General features: G+C 45.8%; 2 protein-coding genes and 1 pseudogene across 2 annotated transcripts; 1 reads left to right on the top strand and 2 right to left on the bottom strand.

The window, feature by feature from the left end:
- Nucleotides 1-29: 29 nt before the first annotated feature.
- On the bottom strand, nucleotides 30-9,804 carry LOC136530790 (cystathionine gamma-synthase 1, chloroplastic-like). Its single transcript, XM_066523515.1, has 11 exons — nucleotides 9,303-9,804; nucleotides 9,095-9,198; nucleotides 8,924-8,997; nucleotides 8,672-8,840; nucleotides 2,152-2,211; nucleotides 1,861-2,064; nucleotides 1,689-1,775; nucleotides 995-1,102; nucleotides 802-897; nucleotides 593-711; nucleotides 30-502 (listed from the first exon to the last, which is right to left on the bottom strand). Exons 1-11 carry the CDS (start codon nucleotides 9,694-9,696, stop codon nucleotides 382-384), a joined length of 1,536 nt encoding a protein of 511 aa, XP_066379612.1. The 5' UTR covers nucleotides 9,697-9,804; the 3' UTR covers nucleotides 30-381.
- Nucleotides 4,275-6,834, top strand: LOC136513565 (protein ALP1-like; annotated as a pseudogene).
- On the bottom strand, nucleotides 6,971-8,221 carry LOC136513555 (uncharacterized; the record flags this gene model as incomplete). The annotated part of the gene is made up of 1 exon (XM_066507537.1): nucleotides 6,971-8,221. A coding segment is annotated over one exon (915 nt), but the record flags the coding sequence as incomplete, so codon positions are not given.
- Nucleotides 9,805-23,681: the final 13,877 nt, after the last annotated feature.

Here is a 23,681-nt window from a genome sequence, read left to right as displayed (position 1 = left end):
CAAGATTCAGCGATCCAAACAGTGATAAATTCCTCATCACAATTTTCCCTCTTTTATTATGGTCATTAAGGACTTGGTGCTCTCACACTAAACGGCAAATGCCAAAAAAAAAACTAGGGGCGTGAGTTCATCCCACAACTGGGCACAATTCTAAAGCAAAACAAGTACATCGGACCAGACCAATGCATTTGGCAAGTACAATTAAGTGCAACACTAGATCATGCTGGATGCAGCAGCCACACGACTTATTGAATTCGAAGAATAAAATAAGCAAAAAGACAACTCATTCGAAGTCATCAGATCTTATATCACCACGGATCTCTACAGGATACAAGACAACCATCACCTCATAACTTTATTAATGCAAACGGATTGGAGTGCTTAGATCTTCTCGAGGGCCTGAACAAGATCATTCTTAAGATCCTCGAAATCCTCCACTCCAATGCTGAACCTGATCAGGTTGTCCTTGATCCCATAGATATCCCTCTGCTCCTTTGAATCCCTGTTCACAAGCCGCAGAGCTCAAAATTTAGCACAAGTACGTCATTTTGTTTTGAATGTCTCAATACCACAAACATTATTAAGTTCTTACCAGTAGGACATGATGGCAGGCTGATCAATTATGCTTTCACAGCCTCCGAAAGAAGGGGCATGATAAGGTATCTTAACAGAATCAATGAATCTCCTTGTACCATCAAAGTCTCCAGCAACCTACACAAGAAAAAAAATGAATATAATTGAACTACGTCATGTTCACAACAATTTAATACACAGTATAATGGATTCAAGAATTAAATTTACCTCAAAACTAACAACACCACCAAAGCCAGTCATTTGACTCTTGGCAATGTGATGTTCAGGGTGACTAGGCAAGCCAGGATAGTAGACACGAGCAATCTGGGAACAAGAGATAATATCATTAGTTAAAACAATGGAAACATGGAATACCACTAGTTTGTATACATACATCAATAAAAGAAAACACAGTTCACACCTTTGGATGTTCCTCTAAAAACTGGGCCATCCGAAGAGCAGTGTTATTCTGACATTGCACACGGAGATGCAGTGTCTTCATGCCTCGAAGGATAAGGTACGCAGCATTCTAATATCACAGCACAAAACAGTTATGAGCCAGAGAACCGATTATTCTTTGCACCATATAGTAAGAGTATAAGACAGATATTTAAGGTGTGAGAACAGTGGATTTGAAACAAGGGTAACAAAGCTCACAAAACTACAGATTCAGTGTCTACCATAACAAGCTTCTAAAGACATGGGGGTGTCCTACTATTCAACTTGTGAAACAGAGTACAACATGAGCCATTTCACTTTCAGACAAGCATAACTTGGAAATACTATTTCGTAAAGTGGTAGCACAGTCTGTGACATAAACCTCCGAATTAATTATTGGATATACATTGCAGTGCACAGAACATATTCTATTTCTTCCTTTCCAGAATTCTAGTTCAACTCACTTTATGGAAGTTAACAGAGAACTGAATGCAGCTTGTGATACTCAGAAAGGGCAAATTATTTTTCCAAACCTAAATATATGCAACTAAAGAAAATTACATGATTTTCTACCTAAAAAAAATAGAAGCCTGTAATTATGGGAATCTGTAAATACATACAACCTGTGCATGGAAGATGAAATAAATGGAAACAAAATTTTAACAATCTAAACTTACCGGGTTTAGAACACCACCAACTACATGGTGATAAGTACGAACTTTGGAAACTAACTCATCTCTGCCACTGACACATCCTCCAATAACCTGGGAAATTGAAGTATTGAATACTCTAGTTAGTGCAAACACATACCTTTATTGAGAGGAGATGGGTTTCAGTATATCAACTCACATCATTGTGTCCAGCAATGTACTTTGTTGCAGAATGAATAACTAGGTCAGCACCTAAAGTAAGTGCCTTCTGATTGATAGGGGAGGCAAAAGTACTGTCGATACAAAGCAATGCTCCCTTGCTATGGCACATATTTGATACATGCTCAACATCAATGCATCTGAGAAATGGATTTGTAGGAGTCTCCGTGAAAAAAAGAGATACCTGACATGACCTTAAGATTAGGCTACATTTGATAATGTATGTTTTTTGTTGCCACAATCAGGGGCAATGAAATGATATCACACTCACATTATTGTTATCCAACGCATTTTGTAGAGCATCCATGTCAGCAGGCCTAATGACAGTCATCTGGGCATAAACAGTATCACATACTAAGTGAAGCATGATAAACATTGGTATACAAACTCACAAAGTGTTCTCACTGCATTTCAACTGGTAGATATTGTGATTATATAATAAATCTTATTGCGAGGGATCCTAAAATCTATTACCATAAGCATTTTTTACTTGAGTTAAATCCTTTTGCAGATAGCCAATACAATTGACATTGCAGTACAAAGAACAAAGGGGCGGGGCTCTTGCGTTTGTACCCTTGTTTTGTATCGAAATTGTAATTTTGCCCCTGTTTTTTTTGACTTTGTGAATTTAACCCTATGATTTCAAAACAAAGCACCAGTTTGCCCCTGCTCCGTCATCCACCCCTAACGGTGTTAAACTTTGTACAAAAGGACATGATGCCCATACGATTTTGCCCCTGTTTGTTATACCTAATTGTGATTTTACCCTGATTTGGAATTAGACTTTTTTATTGTATGCTGACAATTGATTAAATTTGGTCAAACATATTTGGCACAACTTGCAATTATTTGAACTCAGATTTAATATTGATAAATATTCAAAATTTTGGGACCAAAAGGTTCATAATGATGACAGATGTAACGCCATAAGAAATATTTCGATATAATCTTTTGTGTGGGACCAAAAATCTTCAATGTATAAGAATGCATGTAGAACATCAGTTAACAAACTGTATAAGTAGATGCATGCACTGATAACCTTAGTACCTTACCACATAGGAATGTCATTCAGTACATGTTTTTTCAGCAAAAGTAACCGCCATACAAGTTGGTTCATGTAACACTACAAGCACTAAAACTACACCATGTATTTACTAACCAAAACCACCGTGTGCAACCTTCTTAGTGGCAGAGCGCGTCCAACTAGGCGCGTCGAATCAGCCAAGCCCCCAGACTCTGTAATCCCAGAAACCTCCGGCCGGGTAGGTGTTGCCCATTTGCTCAACAACCTCTCATCTCTAGTTTGAACTGCAACACCGCTCGATCTAACCCTAGCATAAGTGCGTATTACCTCATTTCTTACTCTACTCTCCTTGTGCTTGGCTTCCATATCAGATCCCCGTTTGCTCTTGTTTTCATCACCAAAATCCATTATAGGCAACACTACCGTGTTGGTACTGATCGTTGCATCGGCATTGCCGGTGGAACAATGGCCGTCCCTACGCGAGACAGCGGCGGTGTCGCAATCTGTCTCCGCAGGAAAACCAGGAGGCTGTACCTATAGGGCGTGATTGGTTGCCCGAACCGGGCCGTCATTTGGCCCATCCCGCATCCTTTGGTGCATTCGGCTGTGTTTGGTTGCCCTACTCGCATGTTTCCCCTGCTTCCTTCCGTGCAGATTCGCTCCTCCATCCCGAACGCCGCCGTCTTCTCGATCCCCACTTCCCTCACGGTGCAGGCTCGCTCGATGCTTGGCAGGAACCTTCACGCCGAGCGCGGGAGATGAGGCCGTCCGGGCCATAAAGCGCGCGCGGGGGTCTCGGCTAGGGTTACCACCCTCACTCTTCGCCTCTTCTTCTGCCATTGCTCCGGTGCGAACTCCCGTCTTGCTCCCCCTCGACCTCGGTAGCCCTACCGAGGCGACCCTCGCCGGCGGATTTCTCTCGGTCCTCCGGCGCTTGGACGGTATATATGTCACCTGCGCTCTTCCCCTCCTTTTCTTCACTGTCATTTTTTTGTTGATTTGTTGGTGGATTTTGCTTGAAATGCCAAGAAATCAGGGTTCTTAATTTGACATCCTCAAATCTGTACGATGCTATACCTGATTTACCTGTTCCTAGCTCAGATCTGTATATGATGCTTCGTTTTTGGTTTATACCTCATGTTTTGTGTAGATCTTGTACATGCTGATGCCTATTTTGTTGTACACACTGAGCAAAGTGCCTAGAGGTCAATGATGTTGATTAGTTAACAGTATACGCTGGAGGAGCACCCTTTGGTGTGGAAGCCGCATCTTTCATTGTTCATTTTGTCTGATTTTTTGCTTGCTAAGCAGTACATACCCATGTTGCATGCTCGCTTTCTAATGTTGCCCTCCATCCTGTTGCGGTAGACATGGCGTTTGAAGCTAGGCGAAGGGCTGCCGCTGTTGTGGTTGTTGCAGTGGCGGCTTGGTTTTTCATGTGGTTTAGGAGAGTTGAAGATTCGCGCTCAGTCACCTATGGTCCCTTGGCTAAGAGGGACATACAGAGGATGAACAACCTTAGATACATCTATGAATCTGATGATGTGCACTGTGTCAACCTTCTTAGAATGAGGGCCCCTTTTTTACAACTTTGTGACCTTTTCCGTAGTAGAGAGTTTGTCACTAATAGCATACATGCATCTGTTGAAGAACAAGTAGCCATGTTCTTGCATGTTGTTGGTCACAATAAGAGGTTTAGGGTGGTTGACCTTACCTTCATGAGGTCCGCAGAGACAATTAGTAGGTTCTTCCAGAAGGTGTTATATGCGGTAGGAGAGCTGAGGAATGAATTGATTGTCCCTCCTGCTACCAATGTCCATCCTAGGATCCTTGGTAGCAGAAGGTGGTACCCCTATTTCAAGGTTGGTATCCATAACTTGTCATACATAGGTCTCATGCATTATCAGTTTAGTGTCAATGTTCACTTGCACTTATGTTTTTTTCAATTAGGACTGCATAGGAGCAATTGATGGTACTCATGTATTAGCTAGAGTGTCTATGAAGATGCAAGCTGCCTTTAGAGGCAGGAAGCACACCATCACACAAAATGTGTTGGCAGCCATGGACTTTGACCTCAGATTCACCTATGTGCTTGCTGGTTGGGAGGGATCTGCACATCATGCTCTTATCTTGTCTGATGCTCTTGAAAGAGATGATGGCCTTAGAGTGCCACCAGGTATCATCCAAACCAAAAAAAAACTTTGACACTTTGCTTAATCCTAAATGAAACTACTAAAACATGTTCGTATCTGCTAATTTTTAGGCAAATTCTATCTTGTCGATGCTGGCTATGCAGTGAGGCCTGGTTTCTTGCCACCATTTCGTGCCACAAGGTACCATTTGAGGGAGTTTGGTTCAAACCGACCTCAAAATCAAAGAGAGCTTTTTAATCTAAGGCATTCGTCTCTTAGAGTAACAATTGAGAGGGCTTTTGGAGCTCTAAAGAATAGATTCAGGATATTGGACAACAAACCTTTCCACCCATACAAGACCCAAGTTAAGCTTGTTCTAGCCTGTTGTATTCTTCACAATTGGATCCTCAGGCATGGGCAGGACGAGCATGTGCCTACTGAATCCACATGGACACCTAACATCAATGATAATGCCTCACAACCAGATCATGTCCCTGACAATGGTACCTGGGCACAACAGAGGGAGACATGGGCTGCATAGATGTGGCAAAACAGGGGGAATTCTAGGGTGTAGTGGCATGGTGTGTGTACTGTTTAGTAGCATTGGAGAAACTTGTATTTTTACTGAGACCTATGGCACTTTGCAATGATGTAGTACCTATTCCTTTTCTGCCTATTTGATCTGTTTAACTTGTATTTCATACCATGCAATTTGTTTTTCTTACGTACTGGTTGTGGATAGAAAATGGACAATGTGCCTAACCAGGTTGTTAACATTGGTGGTGAAGACAATGTGGTGGAACAGGGTGGGATAGTTGCTGCTGATGATGGCAACCAAGCAGCCCCTCAGCCCAATGGCCCTATGCACTGGAGTCCTGTCCAGTCTGGGTTCATGCTTAGGAGGTTCCATGATTTGATGGGGCAGGGGGTCAAAACTGAGAAAGGGTTCAAGGAGGTACATGTTAGGCAGGTTGCACTCATGGTCTCTGAGTTTGCTGGGGTCAATGTGACCACCCAGCAGATTTACAATCACCTGAAAAAGTGGAGGCAAAGGTGGGTTAAGGTTGTTAGGCTCAAGGATTTGAGTGGTGCTCTGTGGGATGAGGACCACCATATGATAGTACTTGATGATGAACACCTGCTAGGCCACACCAAGGTTAGAAACTATTTGGATAACACCTCAGCTATCCCTTCTCTTTTGTTTTGCTCCCCTATGTCTAATAGTTACATCTGTTTCACTAATTAGGACCATCCTGCTGATGCTAAGTTCTTGAACACACCAATAGAGAACTATGTTCAGATGGAGGCCATCTTTGGTGCTAACCAGGCAACAGGCAGGTATGCAATGGGCTCAAATGAGCCTCTGGGTACTCCAACCAACATTGGTCAAGGTGATATTGATACCGTTGAGGACAACACTGACTAAGGTGGCACAGAGACTGAGTCTGGAAAGGGAACTCCTTCTGGTATGGAAGGCTCTAAGGGTTCTGATGCCAAGGGCCAGGAGGAAAGGGGTGGCAAGAGAAGGAAGCTTGCCCCAGAGAAAATAGACCTCATGAATGGAATGATCAAGGCTGTGGAGTTTGTAGGAGATGCCCTCAAGACTCCACAGCACAATGAGGTGCATCAGGATCTTTATGGCTATGTTATGGACTGCCCTGGGTACTCACAGGAAGCACTCATGTTTGCCCTGGTTTACCTACTGAAGAACAAGGCTGAAGGACTTTGCTTTATTCAGATGACAGAGGCTCATAGGATCCTGTGGCTTAGGACCTACCTGAGCACAACCTACTTTGCTTAGATGCATACTAGCTGGCCTCTCCACTTTTGCATATAGTCATGCTAACTATCTTATGCTGTAGAAAGTATTTTGATGTGTAGCACTTACCTCAACTGATGCTACAAAGAACCATTTGCCGCCTAACCATTTCAACTGAGGCAAAGTTATCTCTGTTTCCTTCTATTCTTCTTCATTCTGCAATAGCTGGTGGTAACCACACCAAACTCATACATCGGTACTCAGACCTAGGGCAATGCAGCCAACCAAACAAGAACTGGAATGACCAGTTCATACACCGAAACGGTGCAAACGGGGAACCAAACACGACGTTGCTCATCCGGTATCCTGTACTCGGTTACAACCAAACACACCCACTTGCATGCTTCCATCATGGCTGGGAAGAGCCTGCACAAGCCCTCCATCCCAGATCACCAATGCCGGAGCAACCAATCACGCCCATAGCCGTGCGAAACGCTCCAAGGGCAAGCTGTCAGAGCAAGACAGGAAGTCGTCGGCCATTCCCGACGAGCCGTGAAGCAAGGCGCCGGTGTGGCCATCCTTGCGGTGCTGTAGGGAAGAGCAAGCGTACGCGAGTGCCAGTCTGGCGCCTGCGCACGCGCCCGAGTCCAGCAGCTTGGCCGTGGCCGCGTGCACGAGCCGGCAGGTCGGCCCCGTGGTGGCTCCTCGCCGCCGGCGCGTGCGCGGGCGCGGGAGGACAACGGCTCCGGGTCGTAGGCAGCACCAGCACGACCGCTGAGTCGGCGGCACCGTCCGAACGCGACGCCTCCACCTTCCTCTGCTTCTGCGGTCTAGGTGGCGCGGCGGTGGCGATGGCGGTGGCGGGCCAGGACTCCAGGCCCATGAGGCACGCGACGACGCCCGGGGCGGCCCCATCGGTGGCCGGGTGCGGCGCCATCAGCGGGGCAGCAAGAGGCGGGCACGGGAGCCTGCGTGGGGAGGAGCGGAGGAAGAAAGGGAGGAGACGGCGCGAAGACGCGCTGCCAGGCGCCACTGGGAGCCGCGGCCAGGCGCCGCCGGGAGCCGTGTCTAGGCACCAGAGCCGCCCTCTCCGCCCGCCCCTGCGCCCCGGCCCGCTCCGCGTCCACGTCGCCAGGCGGCGCCGGTGCCGCGGCCAGGCACCGCCGCCGCCCGCCCTGATGCCGCGACGCCCGCCCCCGCGTTCCGGGCCGCTCCGCGCCCACGTCGCCCCGATGCCACACCTGCTTCGCCCACCCTGATGCCAACGCTGCTTCGAGCCGCCGCACCCACGCCACACGCTCCGCCGCCTGGAACCACGCCGCCCGCTCCCTCCCTCTCCGATGCGGTCGGTGTCTTGGTGGAGTCGAGAAACAGCCAGAAAGGGATAAGAGCCAGTGTGGGCATTTGGACTTTTCTTTTCAGGTTTGGAATTTTTTTAATTCATCTATTCAATGGGCATCTAACGGACATCCAAAGCAGGGGCAGACGGACAGTTCAGTTCAAAATAACAAGGACAAAAACACAAAGTTAAAAAATAGGTGCAAAATCACAATTGGAGTACTGGACAAGGGCAAGAACGCAATTTTCCCAAGAATAAAAGTTTGAAGCCATACTGTACTCCCAATAGCTACTACAAAAGCTATTGTTCATATACCATGCAGTAGTTATGCTACTCCTATTGGCTCATGCTGAAGTAACTGGACTTTGTAGAGATTATTAACTCGATAAGGAGAACACAACTGAGTAATTTTAACTGAATAAGAACAAGTTCACTGAAAACGCACTACTGTAGCACAGCGGCAGTAAGACAATTAACTGTTATAGCTGATGCCCCGTCCTAAAAACAAGTAGAGCTTAAAGGATAGCATGGTATTACCGAAATTCCCCTCTTAGGGAGCTCAGTTTCCATGTAAATCCTTGTCTTGCGATAGCAATCCGTGGTGGTGACAATGTGCCCACCAGCTGGGACGAGTGCACTAAGCATAGCCACAGCTGCATACATCCCCGACGCCACAAACACCGTGGACTCTGCTCTCTCCAGCGCGCTGCACCATCAGAACACGCAATTGTTTAGGCTCCAACCAAATGCAATCAACAAGGTGTCTACATTTCCACTATCGAACATCACCTCATCTTCTTCTCTAATGCCTCTGTGGTCGGGTTCCCATACCTCCCGTACTCGAAACTAGCATGCCTCCCCTCCTAAAGAACAGATAAAATATAAAATTTCCGCGTCAGATCTGTCAAATTCGACAAGAGCAAGCACGAATATTCATTAGGAGAAGGGGATCTGTCGAACCTTAAAGTCGATTAGCTCTTGCGAGTTGTTGAACCAGTAGGCCGACGTGTTCACTACTGGCGTGGTGATCGCATCCGTGGCGATCCTTCTTCCCAGCCTCTCCCCTGTTTCAGATCAAAAAGCAGCAAAGCCGCAAAGGAATCATCAAAAGGAAAAGGCATAGATCCTAGATCTTAAAGCAAAGAGGCGAGCTAGCATGGTACGGCACCCGCGTGGACGGAGAGGCTGGCGTCGGAGCCGAGCAGGTTACGCTCGGCCAAGACGACGGCGGACGGCTGCGCAACCTTAGCGTTGGGGATTGCGCTGACCTCCGCCGCCGCGGAGGCGGCGGCGGCGGCGGCCGATGCGGCCGCGGCGTGGGAGGAGGCCACGCCGCGGGCGCGGCCGCCGCCGCCGCCGCCTGAGTGGGGGCGAGCGGCGGGGCAGTCTGACCACGCGGCGGCGACGATCTGCGCGACGCCGATGTTGCTGCAGTTGCGGCGTGCCTTGGTGCTGAGCTGGCGGACGAAGTTTGGCGGGAAGCGGAGGATGGTGGCAGAGGCCAGGGCGCCGCCGGACTCGGTGGAGAAGACCGCCTGCGGGGTGAGCGAGACGGTGGCCATGGCGTAGGAGGGAGGAGCTAGGGTTTCGGCAGCGGCGCGGGGAGGGACGCTGCGCTCGATCGGTCGCGGCGGCTTCGGGGAGGTGGCAGTCGCGTGGCCTTTCGAAATGCGGGGCGGCTCATTTGTAGTGGCAAGACCGTCAGAGCGCGTTCATCGCTACGGGCACCAACTCCTAGCTGCCTAATTACTGTGCAAGGGGTAGGTGGTTAGTTGTATAGGCTATGACTCAGTTTGGATCCACCTAATTAATAGTTGTATGGCTAACTAATAGGTGAGCTAATTGTTAGTTGGATATCTAAGGTGGTGTTTGGATCTAAACTTTAGTCTGCTAGGCTATTTGGATCCCTGGGCTAAACTTTAGTCATCTAATCTACAATGACAGATTTGCCCTCATTTAATTATCCATGCACAGCCATACATGCGAGCGGAAGGGGTATAGGGCATCCAGCGCCCGCCCCGAGTGAGTTTAGCCCAGTTTAGAGCCTCTTTAGGAGCAAAAGATTTTAACTCAGTTTTTAGCCTTTTGCTCACTTTTAGCCCCCTGTTTGATCCACATGGCAAAAAAAAAGGGCTAACAGTGCAGGGCTAAAATTTTGCCGTGGGATCCAAACATGACCTAAGTCTAACGGTAATCAGATATCACACTAAGAACTGATACCAGCCTATTCAATTTGTTACTGCTCGCACTAGCTTGTGAATCATTACCATTTGCCCAACACAGCTCGTGAATATCTCATTGTATTGTAAGTAAAAGATAATCTCTATCCCCTACATTCCATGGGCACTTGATCTCACATCGTCTATTGGTCCAGTATCCCTCGCGCCAAAGCTTCAGAATCCTAAGTCCAATGTCCCAAAAACCTATCACCCCTAATTTATTTGTGATTGATGTCAATTGAGAAGTTTGTCAAATTCAATAGAAAGTGTGAAAAAATTAGAAAAAATTCTAATTTTCTTTTCCAAGTATTGTGCTTGCTAAAATTGAGTGTATGTCAAAATTTGGTGCAGACCAAATTTAGCATGGGTTCTAAGGTGCACTGTTTTAAGACTAGATATACAACCAAATTTAGATTTTGGATATAGGCAGTGCCTCTAACTTTAGTACAAAACCATTTAGATTGATGTCTTAGTTTAGTCCCTTACAATAGCTCAATAAGTACGATGGCCATGGCTCTACAACTAGAACAGCAAATATAGTGCTTTTCGCAGCTGTAGTAGCCAAGAGGCATTATTTGAACCACAAGAATCCTAATCCCATCAGGTGATGCTCATTGGTGCTGAAGCAACTATAGATGATTCTCCATGCGTTGCTACGGTAACTTTGTAAGAGATGTAAATAAATACTACCTCCATCCTATAATACTTGACGTTTTAGACTATCTCACGGAGATCAATGCAGAAGACAATGAGACCAAAATACCCCTAAAAGGTAGAGATAGAGATGTATTGGGAAAGAAAAAGATGGATTGGGAGAAGAGAATGATGCATTGGGAAGTGAGAATAACAACTACTCTGGGACAAAATTTGAATGCTATAAGGTTAAGTATTTTAGGACGAAGGGAATACCGTTGAATAGTTTCTCTAATTAAGCGTTAGAGTGGTAGTAAATGGGTTACTGATTTTTTGTTTCTTTTGCCACGATTCCGTCTTCACTGAAAATAACCTTCTTTAAACAGTGAGAACATGATGGTGAAAGCTCTAGTTTGGTTTTGGTGAATTGATAAAACCCTAAGTGCTAACCTAGTGTATCAAAGTGATTATGAGATAGGTAGCACTACTCCAAGTGATGAAACAATGGTGAAGATCATGATGATGGTGATGACATGGTGATGATCAAATGCTTAGACTTGGAAAAGAAGAAAGAGAAAAACAAAAAGCTCAAGGCAAAGGTGAAATTTGATAGGAGCTTTTTGTTTTGGTGATCGAGACACTTAGTGAGTGTGATCATATTTAGGATCGATAGCCGTACTATTAAGAGGGGTGAAACTCGTATTGAAATGTGGTTATCAAAGTGCCACTAGATACTCTAACTCATCGCATATGCATTTAGGATCTAGTGGAGTGCTAACACCCTTGAAAACATTTGTGAAAATATGCTAACACATGTGCACAAGGTGATACACTTGGTGGTTGGCACATTTGAGCAAGGGTTAGAAACTTCACCGGTGGAGTGTCCACCCATAGAGTGCGGATAGTCCGACGGTGCCACCGGCACCCTATACAGAAAAGACAGGGTTTCACAGAGTGCATCGGACGCTAGTCTCAACTAGACCGGAGCATTCGGTCAGTGGAAGCAGTGAAGACGCTGGCGTCGATCTTCGACCGGACGCTGGTGGGGTGCGTCCGGTCCTGCTGACGTGGCAGTGCATAGAGGAGGCAGTGAGTGACCGGATATTGGGTGAGTCCGGTCGGGCATGACAGGACGCATCCGGTCACGAGTGGAGGCTTACTGGAAATGACCAGACGTTGGGGTCCTACGTTCGGTCATGATCAAACTGACGCGTCCTGTCGCAGCTGGAATCTTACTAGAAGTGACCGGACGCTGGGGTCCTGCGTCCGGTTGTGGCACTGTGCTGCGTCTGGTCATCACTTGACCGTTGGGATCGGGCACTCAGTATTTGAAGAGAGGGATGACGTGGTAGCCATCCGTTGACCGGACGCTGGCAGGGTGCGTCTGGTCGATCTGACCGGAGCGTCCGGTCACCCCGAGCAGTGCCCAGTGAAGGGGTACAACGGCTCTATTTCGTGGGGGCTTCTATTTAAGCCCTATGGCCAACTCTAGCTCACTCTCTTAGCCATTTGCATTGACATAGCAACCTTGTGAGCTTAGCCAAAGCCCTTCCACTCATCTCCATCATTGATTTATCATCTTTGTGAGATTGGGAGTGAATCTAAGTGCATTGCTTGAGGTTTTACATCTAGAGGCACTTGGTGTTCGTGTTTCGCTGCGGGATTCGTTTATTACTCTTGGTGGTTGCCGCCACCTAGACAGCTTAGAGCAGCGAGGATCGTCGAGCGGAGGTTGGTGATTGCCTCTGGCTCCGATCGTGGTGATTGTGAGGGGTTCTTGACATTTTCCCAGCGGAGAGCTCAAAGGTACTATAGTGGATTGCTCGTGGCTTGTGTGATCCTCATCTTGTGTTGGTTGTGCGGTACCCTATTGAGGGTTTGGCGTGTGATGCCAATTAGCGCGTGAACCTCCAAGTAAGTGAATCGCCACAACGAGGACTAGCTTGCCGGCAAGCAAGTGAACCTCGGTAAAAATCATTGTGTCATCTTTTGATTCCGATGTGATTGGTCTTCATTGGTATTCATTCTTGTGATTGATTGTTTCACTCCTCGACTCGGCGGTATAACTATCTTGCTCTCTTTCTCTCTTTACATCATCGCAAACTAGTTATCAATCTCTTTAGTGTAGCTAGTTGTAAGAGCTTGTTAGTTTAATTAGTGTGGCTCTTTAGTTAGTCTTTGAGAGCACACTAACTTAGTGTAGTGCCATAGCCATTGTGTGGTTAGAAACAATAGGAACTAGAATTGTGGTAGGTGGCTTGCATTTTTAGGAGGCTAGCGCAACACTTGCTTCGCCTCATAATTGTCTAACCAGTTTGTTAAGTGTTATTGTAGAAATTTTTAGATAGGCTATTCACCCCCTCTAGCCATTAGGACCTTTCAGATGGTCAATTGACAATTGTTTGTTGATGTTTTCGTACTGATACCTTAGTTGAGATAATAAGACAAACTTTTGGTCTTGTATAATCCCTGAGCCTCGTGATTAAATTCATGTACATATATATAAATGTCAAAAATCATTGGGAGAATCTAAGGAGAAATGAAGAGCACAATATGAGGATTTTTGTGGAATCCTGAATGGAAAGAAGTGTCGATATTGTTAGCGAAAAGATGTTGCTGAAATTAGAAAAGAAAGAGAAATTAAGGTTAAAAATAGGTGCTAATAAGTTGGATCGGCATAAATGAAGAGAAATGAACAACAGTGGATGGTGGATAACTTGCATCTGTCCCCACCATCTTCCTTCTCTACTTTTCTCCTCCCCTGACACATCCAATCTCGTACCTGGCTTCATTGCAACGCCCCGCCTTGACGGCGCATCGACCAGCGAGGACGCCCCTCCGACCCAGCTCGTGTTCCACTTGGCCAGATCCGACGGCTGCTCACTGCTGCCGTGGGCTTTTTTTGTCTGTCGCGCTAGCTCGTCCAAGAGAAGGAGCCTTCCCTTGGTATCGAGATGGCGGCGCCACCGACGAGGGCCTAGGCCAACTACGATTACCTCATCAAGCCGCTTCTCATTGGTGATAGTGACGATTGCCTCCATCTTCAACATCTCCTCCACCACCTCACTCTCCATCCGAAAACATATAAAGATCCGAGGGAGATGAAGAGAGATTGTGTCACGAATTCTTGATTACATAGCAGTCGCGGTGTTGATTGGCAAAGAGATGGTGGAGGGCAATTTGAGATTTGGAGTTTGAGTGCGGCATTGATTGGCGAGGAGACAGTGAAAGGGCAATTTCAGGCTTGAAGTGTAAGAGTCAGTGTCGCCTCTTCGGTTCAGCTTGGAGTTTGAGAGTTAGTGCCACCTCTTCGGTTCATTTCTGATGGCAGCGCTAACTACTAAGCGTGGTTTTTGAGGGTGACGTGAAGTCACGAAATCGCAGATAAATTCTGGTATGGTGGACGTCTCCTATTTTTTCAGATATATACGTAGAAGATAAGAGCCACGAGATGTACATAGTGGACTTAACCTGTTAACCACATAAATATGATTTGATAGCTGTTGCACTGATTGTATTCGGTCTATGCAATGCGTGCATCTAGCTTTTCTTCCATGGAGACTACTTGGACTTGTCCGCGACCCACGCTGCCACGCACGCACACATGCATTCGCACACAGAAAAGGCATGAAGTGGGCTGTGGGCTGTGGGCCAGCAGTCCTTTCTCTTGGACAATTTGTTGTCTGACTTGGACGGAATCATTTTCATTTGTCTCATTTCCGAATATTCCAAAAACGGATGCCATACACACTGCAAACTATGTAGTAGTAGATTATTTAAACAGTACACCTTGGGTTAATTGCGCATGTATATGATGTCCCTTGGCTTGGTTCATTGTGTGAACATAGTGCACAACTTTTAGCAGAAAAAACATTGTTATTTGGATGCACAATAATCATATAGACTTGCTTAATCGCTTCGTCTTTAAAAAAAAAATCCAAATCCAAATAATGAGTGGTCCAAGAAAGGGACCTGCAGCAAGCTTTTCTGAATGGCGACATGAATATATAAACCACCGCAACCTCGATGCTGACTGGAGATCGCATAATCTTATCAACAACAACAACAACTACTGCTAGCTAATCGCGGGTTGTTTAACCTAGCTAGCTAGTGTTCGCAGCGTCGTTTGCGCAGGATGGTGATACTCAACCTGACGAGTTACTAGTGGCTCTGATTAATGATTGTCTTTAGCGGCGTCCGTTGAACGTACGCACCTATCCTAAATTCCTAATCCTGCTAAAGCTTTGCCGCCTAACTTTGTGGCCATTGGGCAGGCCAGTGGAGTAGTGGACTCGACACCATGTCTTGCACTCGATTCGACCTGTGACCTGTCCAAGGAAAGGAGGTGGGAGAGGCAGTAAGGAAAAGGCCACAAAGCGGCTGTCCGCCCCCCCCCCCCCCCCCCCCCCCCCCCCCCCCCCCCCACCACCACCACCACCACCACCACCACCACACACACACACACTCCGGTCACCGCCGGCCGAGCTCCTGGCCGACATGGCTCTCAAGATTGCCAATCAAAGGAGAAGATTCTCACCTGGGATCTGAAAATAATACTAGTACGTACTACTTACATGTACAGATGTACTGCTCCACACTAGTAGTACTCCTAACGCGTGACGCGAAATATCAGCTCAAGCTGTCAAATCTGTATTTGACGTCCTCTCCTGATCGTCAGGAAAAAAAATTAGAAATTTTGCAGCGGCGCGGCACGGGACGTCGCGGCCAGTCCACGAGTCACGACGCAGCCAATGAAATCATGCACGGGCGCTTTTAGCTGCAGCAATCCGAGCGATCCGGTCTGTCCGTCCGAATTTTTTATTTTTAGCCTTTTTTAAATTTTTTTATAAATATATCTATGGAGGTATGATTTTTAAATTTTAACCCTTAGCTCGGCACCATCGTTGCTGGCGTTGAGATTACACGTTTCGGCGCTATTGTTACTGGCGCTGAGGTCTTGGGCTCGACGAAGACGTGGCGCTGACTTGATAGGCAGCTCGGTGCCGTAGATACTGGCGCCGAGCTTGGCGTCAATATCTATGGCGCCGAGGTGGTGTTTTAACTCGGTCCCCAACCTTCCTGCCCGAGCCTTCTTTTTCTTCTTTCTCCTCCCTCACGGGTTTTTTCTCTCCTCACTTCGCCCTACCTCACTAATCGACATATTGGACCTTGGAAACTTTGATTTGATCCGTAGATCTTTGAGAGCAAGGTATCCTCGCTCCCCTTCTAACTTTTTTCGCATCGATTTGGTATATATTAGTCCGATTTTTTAACCTAAGAATCGTCATTACTTAGGGTTTCATGCAATTTTTAATATTTGTATTATACAACCGCAGGATGCAAGGCGTGGAAATGTTAGCAAACCAAGGTAATCTCAGCGCATGTTGTTATGTTATGGCTTCATTGTTGTGCATCAAATGGAAACCCTAGGTTTAGGGTTTAATGTTAATTGCTTTCGTTTCTTATAACGAAATTAGTTGAATTGTAGTTATGGCCGGATGACCGGAAATGCCTTTGACCCATTGCCTCTGTCAAGTGGTGTTCCAGTGCACATGTGCTTTTGCGGCGATCCTTGCAAGGTAGCCAAGTCCGATGAAGATGACACGTATAGGCAGAGGTATTGGATGTGTTTAAATTTTACGTTTGAGCCTACACTTCGTCAACGCCGCATTAACAAGATGGTGATGAATTGATGTTTGTGTCATATGACATCTTGTATGATTTTTTTTGTTTGGTAACAATTGTATATTTTTGTAGACCCCTCCACCGCTCTGTGATTTTGAGCAGTGGATCGACACTGAGATCAAGTCTGAAGACAAGGAATGGATGCAGAACTATTACGGTGGGAGGCAGAGGACAAGGAGATGATGGAGAAGAGACGTGGAGAGGAGGCTGCAAAAAAGGAGCACAATGAAGAGGAGGAAAGGAGACGTGTTGCTGCGTACAAGGAGGAGAGGAAGAAGAAGCTTGAGCGTGCACGCCGAGCGAAAGAAGCGATGGAGGAGAATCCTGATGCCCTGAGCAAGGGAAAGTGGTCTCGTTGCACTCAGTAGTCTCCACGACTTGCTAGTTCTATGGTTTATTCATAGACAATGCTATCTATTGTCGGCATGTACTTCTAGTATTATTGTGTTGTTTAATGTGGCATAGTATTAGACTTTTCATTATATAGTTGTTTTCATTATTTGTGGTCATAATATTCGGTATAATATTGCGGACGTAGTGAAATATGATCACGTGCTGTAAACAAAACCTAACGAAGTAGGGCATTATATAATTCAACGCACAAAACACATGAAATGGCATGTGAGAACATGTACCGAACTAGGATACAGAGTTTCTTCGACTAAACCTAACATGCCTTAGGTAATTAAACCAAACAACAAAAATATAGATGTGTCATATGAATAAGATAGGATCGTCCTAGTAGTGTGGCCACATAGCAAATTATGTTGCACCTTCTCTACAATAGCCTCCCATTGTTGATGGTGGTGGTGGCGGTGGTTAGGGCAGGTGTAATATGGATCATTGCAGAGTGCCTCCTATGAATCACCACCATTGTTGTTGTCGTCCTGTTCGTTGTCCTTGTAACCGCTGCTAACTTTCTTTTCTAGATCGAAGATATGGTCCTACAGGTAGTAGATGTACTCCGCATGCGGATAAATAGGTCAAGGATCAACCCACCTAGTGAACCCATAGTTTTCTTTGGCCAAGGATGACTGCAATAAGTATGTCATGTAAGTTGTATAGAAGAGAAACATATTGAAGAAACAAATATCAATTACCCATGCTCTCGGGCATTTGAAGAAACAACGACCTCCATCTATTCCCTCGGTGAACATCTGCACTAGGCAGTCCTCACTATGCATGTATTTTGGCCACTCTTCTTTTCGTTCATTGTATCCTCTTAGTGGTGTCTCTTTGGTGAAATCACTTTTGCTCTCAACTGGGAACCTCTCATAAAGAGCTTCCTCAAAGAAATCAGGACCAAGAGAACCCTTCCATATAATGGTAGTTCCCTTTCTCTTTCCTCTCCCTCTAGACGACCCTCTAGACATTGGTACTGGAACGAAAGAAAATACTGAGGAGTGCTCTTCTTCCTTGTTGTGTGTGAATGAGAAGGTGTGAGGGGTTATTTATAGGTTGAGAGGAGGAATGGAGACCTCTCAATGTGCCATGTCAGCGATCCGTGTGCCTCTTCACCTTAGCCCTTGGATCAAACAGTCATAAGATGGATGGTGGAGATGGAGTGGAGTTGTGCTTTCTTGCATGCCTTCCTATCTTGAGAAAACCGTCATTCCTCTGTACAATTCTTCTAGAATACACATGCCACAGATGTTGGAGAGGCGGTAAGAAGCACCTGGTCAAGGTTGGGCCCAAGGCGAGCCTATAGGGGGACGGGTGACCCCAAGAGCCTAGATTTATCTACAAAGCGTTTGTACGATACGATTGGACTATACATGTTCTAATGAATTTACATTTAATCTGTGTACTACATTTGTTCCTTTTTAGTAGTGTAGTATAATTAATGATTCACAAAAAAATCACAAGAGTTTCTCTTGTTTCAGGAGCATCCACAGTTACAAACAGAGACATCATTATATAATCCAAGCATTTAATCTTCCAAACCTCCATCCACCAACGTCGTGAGCTCTTGTCCATTTCTTCAAATCCCTCATCAAACATGAGAGCCATTGTCTACCTTCTGCATTTGATGCGGTTCTGACCTGCTCCAACTTTTTCTGAAAGTACTTGTCCTCAAGCTGTCGAGCAGCCTCTTAGAACAGATCAAAGTTACCTTCACACCATCCTTCCATAGTAGATTCTCGGCAAGGCGCTGAGCACACCAACGATGGTGTAAAGGTGCATACCCCTCTATCTGCTCTCGCACGGCATTAAGTATGCCCTGGTGCCTATCAGATATGGCGCCAACCTCCCTGCTAGGCCCAACCACATGTATCCGGACTAGCCTCAAGAACTATCCCCAACTGTCATTGTTCTCCTTCTCAACCAAAACAAATGCCAAAGAAACCAACTTGTTGTTCGCGTCATAGGATATGGCTATAAAAAGTGTGCCCTGATATTTGCCAATCAAGAACGTACCATCAATGGAGAAGATGGGACGACAGTGCCTAAAGTCCTCGACACACTGAGGGAAGCACCAGAAAGCACAGAAGAATATCTGCCTCCCATTCTTCCATGCATTTGGTTTTGGGATGTAATCATAATGCATGCCTGAATTCACCACTTTGATTGCATTGAAAGATACTGGCAGCTGCTCATACCCATCCTCCCAGTCCCCATATATCATCTTCCACGCTCACTGCTTAGCCCTCCAAGCTTTACCATAAGTTATCACATAACCTCCATACAACGCCTCAACGGTCCTGATAATTGTTCCAACCTTCATGTTGGGTTCTCCCTATAATATTCCAATCAACCGCTTGGCAATGAGGGTAGATGTCCACTATCGACGCTTCAGTGTCAGCACATGGTCAGCACAATTGTGTGGCCCTACAACTTTTGTGATCTTCCACTTTCCGGTGACCTTTTGCTTCCTGGCACAAACCCTCCATGGGCAGCGTTTCTTGTCACACACAACTGTGTAACGACGCTCCGCATATGAATGCAAGACCTTGAAAGGTCTCTTTTGTACCACTATAAACGCATGCAATCACCTCTTCAATATAGGGAGGTCCTTGAATACCCTTCCATTCTCAATTACCATGTTAGGGTCGGCCTCAGGAGCTTCTAGGAGCTCATCATCATGTCCTTCTGCACACGCCTGATCGAAATAAGCAAGATCGCTGAACTCGTGAACTCTTGGATCATGGCGGCCAGGAAAGATACGCCTTGGCATCTCAACATCACTCTCTGTTAGCTCTCCAACAGGACGATCATCATCCGAATCAAGAGCCCTTGCCATCTCATATGGCTCCGAATCATTCATAATTTCAACACTATTGTAGCTACGGAATCCATCTCCACAGAGCACTTGCGTAGCAACAGTGGGCACATCCACATTGGCAGGAATGTCTACTGCAACATAAGTAGAAAAATGAAAAAAGAATGAAATATTGGATGTAAGGAATGCGGTAAGCTCCCAATAACCATGTGGATAAGACACTTACTCAGATGATTCTGTGTCAAAGAGATCTCATGAGGAGGATCTACCACAACATCATGAGTCTGACAAGCATCTCCAACTAGCTCATTGGGGACAAATTGAGCATCGAGAATCATAGGTGTAACCTCCACATTCATATCAGGTTTTGAGACGGGAGGGTCGAAGTGTGCCTGTTGACCCATTGGTTGGGAAAACCCATGAGGGATGGTATCAACTAACACCTGATGCACAACCACGTCCAAACATTGCAGCTGGCTCTTCATAGCTGATCTCACACAGTTCTCCCACTGATCCGCACATCCAATTGGGATCATTCGCCTAAGGATGTTGGAAGGAGAACCTAGGTACAGTACACCCTCAACTGCAATGCCATCATCATCATCTCTAAGGCAATGTAGCTCCTTCTAAGCCTTTGCAACCATCTAACTAAATGAAGGCCTATCATTGAATAGCACAAGCATGCTTTTGCGTGTCAACAAACTCAACATATCCATAGCGATCGCTTTCAACGGTGCCTCCATGATATATGGTCACTAGGTTGTCCATCTATTTCAAATAAGTAACAAAACATATGTCCTTTAGTCCAAATTAGATGATAGATAGTACCTAACAAGTACTTTCTAACTACAAACTAAGTAAATAAGATAATAACTACATATATATACAGTGTACTCACTAAATAGCTAGATCCTATTTAGTTAACTAAATATATAACTACCTATCTAAGTAGCTATCTAACTATATCTTTGTACCTATGTATCTATGTTTCTATCTATCTACATATATATCTCACTAGATCACTAACTAAATCAACTACATGAGTCATCACATTAAATAGTAAATAATAAATGCTAAAACTACAACACTACAATCAAAGTTAACTAAGTATGAACATTGCAAATTCACAATTTTTACCTGTCCAACAACGGTGGCGCGTGGCAAGGCGGTGCGAGTGGCTTGGGGCCACAGGCGGCCAGCACGGCGGGCGCGGGCGCCGGCGCGGTGGTGAGCGTCGACGAGGGCCGAGGCCGGCGATGGTGTAGGAAGGTGGCGCTGAAAGGATCAAGATGCACAAGAGGGGGGTAAATTGGGCTAATTCTAAATTTCTTTGCAATAATTAAACCCTACGGTTAGCCCAATTAACCCCTTGTGCCAAGAAAGTATTTCTATTGATCTACCGCACAAAAGTTTAGCAACTATGTTCTAATCCTACTCTAGCATGGCAAATCTATGAATGTAAATGACAAGAATTGAATTGCTCAAAGTAAATTCCCAAAGTAAAGAGAGGAGGAGGAACACAACGATGTTTTGCCAAGGTATCAGAGAGTCGCCACTCCCCACTAGTCCTCGTTGGAGCACCCACGTAAGGGTGTAGCTCCCCCTTGATCCACGCAAGGATCAAGTGCTCTCTACGGGTTGATTCTTCGACACTCCACTGCGGTAAATCACCCATAACCGCTAACAACTTGAGTTGGGTCATCCACAAGCTCCACCGGATAATCACCAAGCTCCCAATCACCACCAAAACATCTAGGTGATGGCGATCACCAAGAGTAACAAGCACGAACTCTCACTTGACCATGATAAGCCTAATGAGAAGGGTGGATGCACACTTTGCTACTCTTGCTTTCACTAATGAGGGCTCTCTTTGGGATTCTCAAATCTCAATCACCTCACTAGGACCTTGCTCTTCTTGGCACTTTCAAGGGTATTTCTCAGCTATTGGAATGAGCAAAAGTACCCCCACACACGAATGAAGGAAGTATTTATATACCCGTGTTCAAAACAAACCGTTATGTGCCTCTACGAGGTGACCAGACGCTTCGGTCATGTTGACCGGACGCTCCGGTCAGTTCTCCCCGAACTCTAGTGTTTAAGTTGTGACCGAATGCGTTCGGCCACAATTTTCCCTCTCTAGAACCTTACTGGAGTCGACCGGACGCTGACACCCAGTGTCCGGTTACTCACCTCTCAGCGTTCGGTCACACCAGACGAAATCACCTTGATCAAATGAACTGATCGGACTCTACGCCAGCTTCCGGTCACACCAGAACCAGCGCCCGGTCAGTATTTGACCCTCCATTCACTTCTAACTCTCAATCATACATCAATGAAGTTTGCTCCAATGGATCTAAGGGCTTTTTAGGAGCTATCTAGTGCTAGATTTAGCAAGTGTGCACCATACCTAACTCACTAGACTCACCTAGGCCAAGCTACCTATCCATACCCCCTTAATAGTATGGCCAAAGGAAAAATAAAGTCCTAAACTACTCTAAGTGTCTCCTCAACATCAAACGACACTTCGAACTAGTCCATCATTAACCTTGTCGTCCATCCTTTGAAAACCGAAATGATTTCCATCATAGGGGCATGACCACCATGATAGCCCAATCGATCTCTATTACCGTGACCTAACTTAATTGCCTCTGTAAAACACACATGAGTCACAGTAATCACGTATTGTCTTTAATCACCGAAACCCAACTAGGGGCCTAGATGCTTTTAATCTCCACCTTTTTGGTGATTGATGATAATACCACCTCGAGTATGTGAAAGAGATGAGGTTTTTAACAAGTTTGGATCCTATAAGCTTTTGACAATAAGAACAAAAGAGTTAGGCAAGCTTATATGATCCAAGCCAACATGATGTACTCAATAGATATGAAATAAGCATGAGTACAAGTAATAAAGCTCATTTGCATCGGGGTAAAATACGGAAGCAAAACAAATGAGCATAACACAAGTGATATGACATATAAATAATTCAAAGTAGAGAGCACACATATCACATATCACATAAATATCACGATTACAATCACACTTAAGTAGTTCAATGCATAATAGTAAACATGAATGCATAATGTATCACACATAAAACTCCAAATATAATAGATAAGCTATAAGCTAATAGATAGACTCCCCCTAAATGTATCGCTCCCCCTAAGGCTAACATACTCGATCCCTCTCCCCCTTTGGCATCAAACACCAAAACCTAAGGGTCGGTCGGCGAGGCTGCAGCGGATGAGTCAGGCGTTGAGGTACGAGGAGCGAGCTAGAACTGTGTGCCATCATCATCTGATCTTGAGCTCTAAGTAGTCTAACCCTTTGTAGCTGGAAGCGATGCTGAAGCGGTCTATGTCGGATCTATAACTAGCGCTGCCTGCTCTGATGATGCAACTAACGAAGGGAGCGTCTTTGTAGTTCTGGTAATAGGTGCAACTATGGAATGACCTAGGACATATAGCTCTGGTGGTGTAGGCTGCCCTATCAACTCACTGAATGAAGCACCAAGGCTCCTGGAAACTGGGGTGAGCACTGACGAACTCTGAGGCAGAGTAAAGCCCATATGAAGAGGTGTGAACTGTGGGGCTGGCACTGGCGAAGCAAACCACTAGGACACCTGCTATGTCGGTGAAGGAAACTGTGGCGCTGGTTGTCCCTGGCTCTGAAGCCCACTAGGCTAGAAAGCTAGAGTCATAGAAGTGGGGGCAGGCTGACCAAACTAGGGTGAAGGCTGTGGCGGTGGAGCCCCAATAGCTGTCACTACATGCTACATAAACCCAAGTAG

This window comes from Miscanthus floridulus, chromosome 2 (assembly GCF_019320115.1).
Source record: "Miscanthus floridulus cultivar M001 chromosome 2, ASM1932011v1, whole genome shotgun sequence".
In the NCBI taxonomy this organism is placed as follows: Eukaryota; Viridiplantae; Streptophyta; class Magnoliopsida; order Poales; family Poaceae; genus Miscanthus; species Miscanthus floridulus.
This window is presented reverse-complemented; position numbering and strand designations above follow the sequence as displayed.

Coding starts and splice junctions, on each gene's coding strand:
- LOC136530790 (XM_066523515.1), bottom strand. CDS start 9,696: ATGGCCACCGTCTCGCTCACCCCGCAGGCGGTCTTCTCCACCGAGTCC. Junction 8,841..8,923: donor GCATTAGAGAAGAAGATGAG/GTGATGTTCGAT, acceptor CTGATGGTGCAG/CGCGCTGGAGAGAGCAGAGT. Junction 1,776..1,860: donor ACATTGCTGGACACAATGAT/GTGAGTTGATAT, acceptor TCAATTTCCCAG/GTTATTGGAGGATGTGTCAG.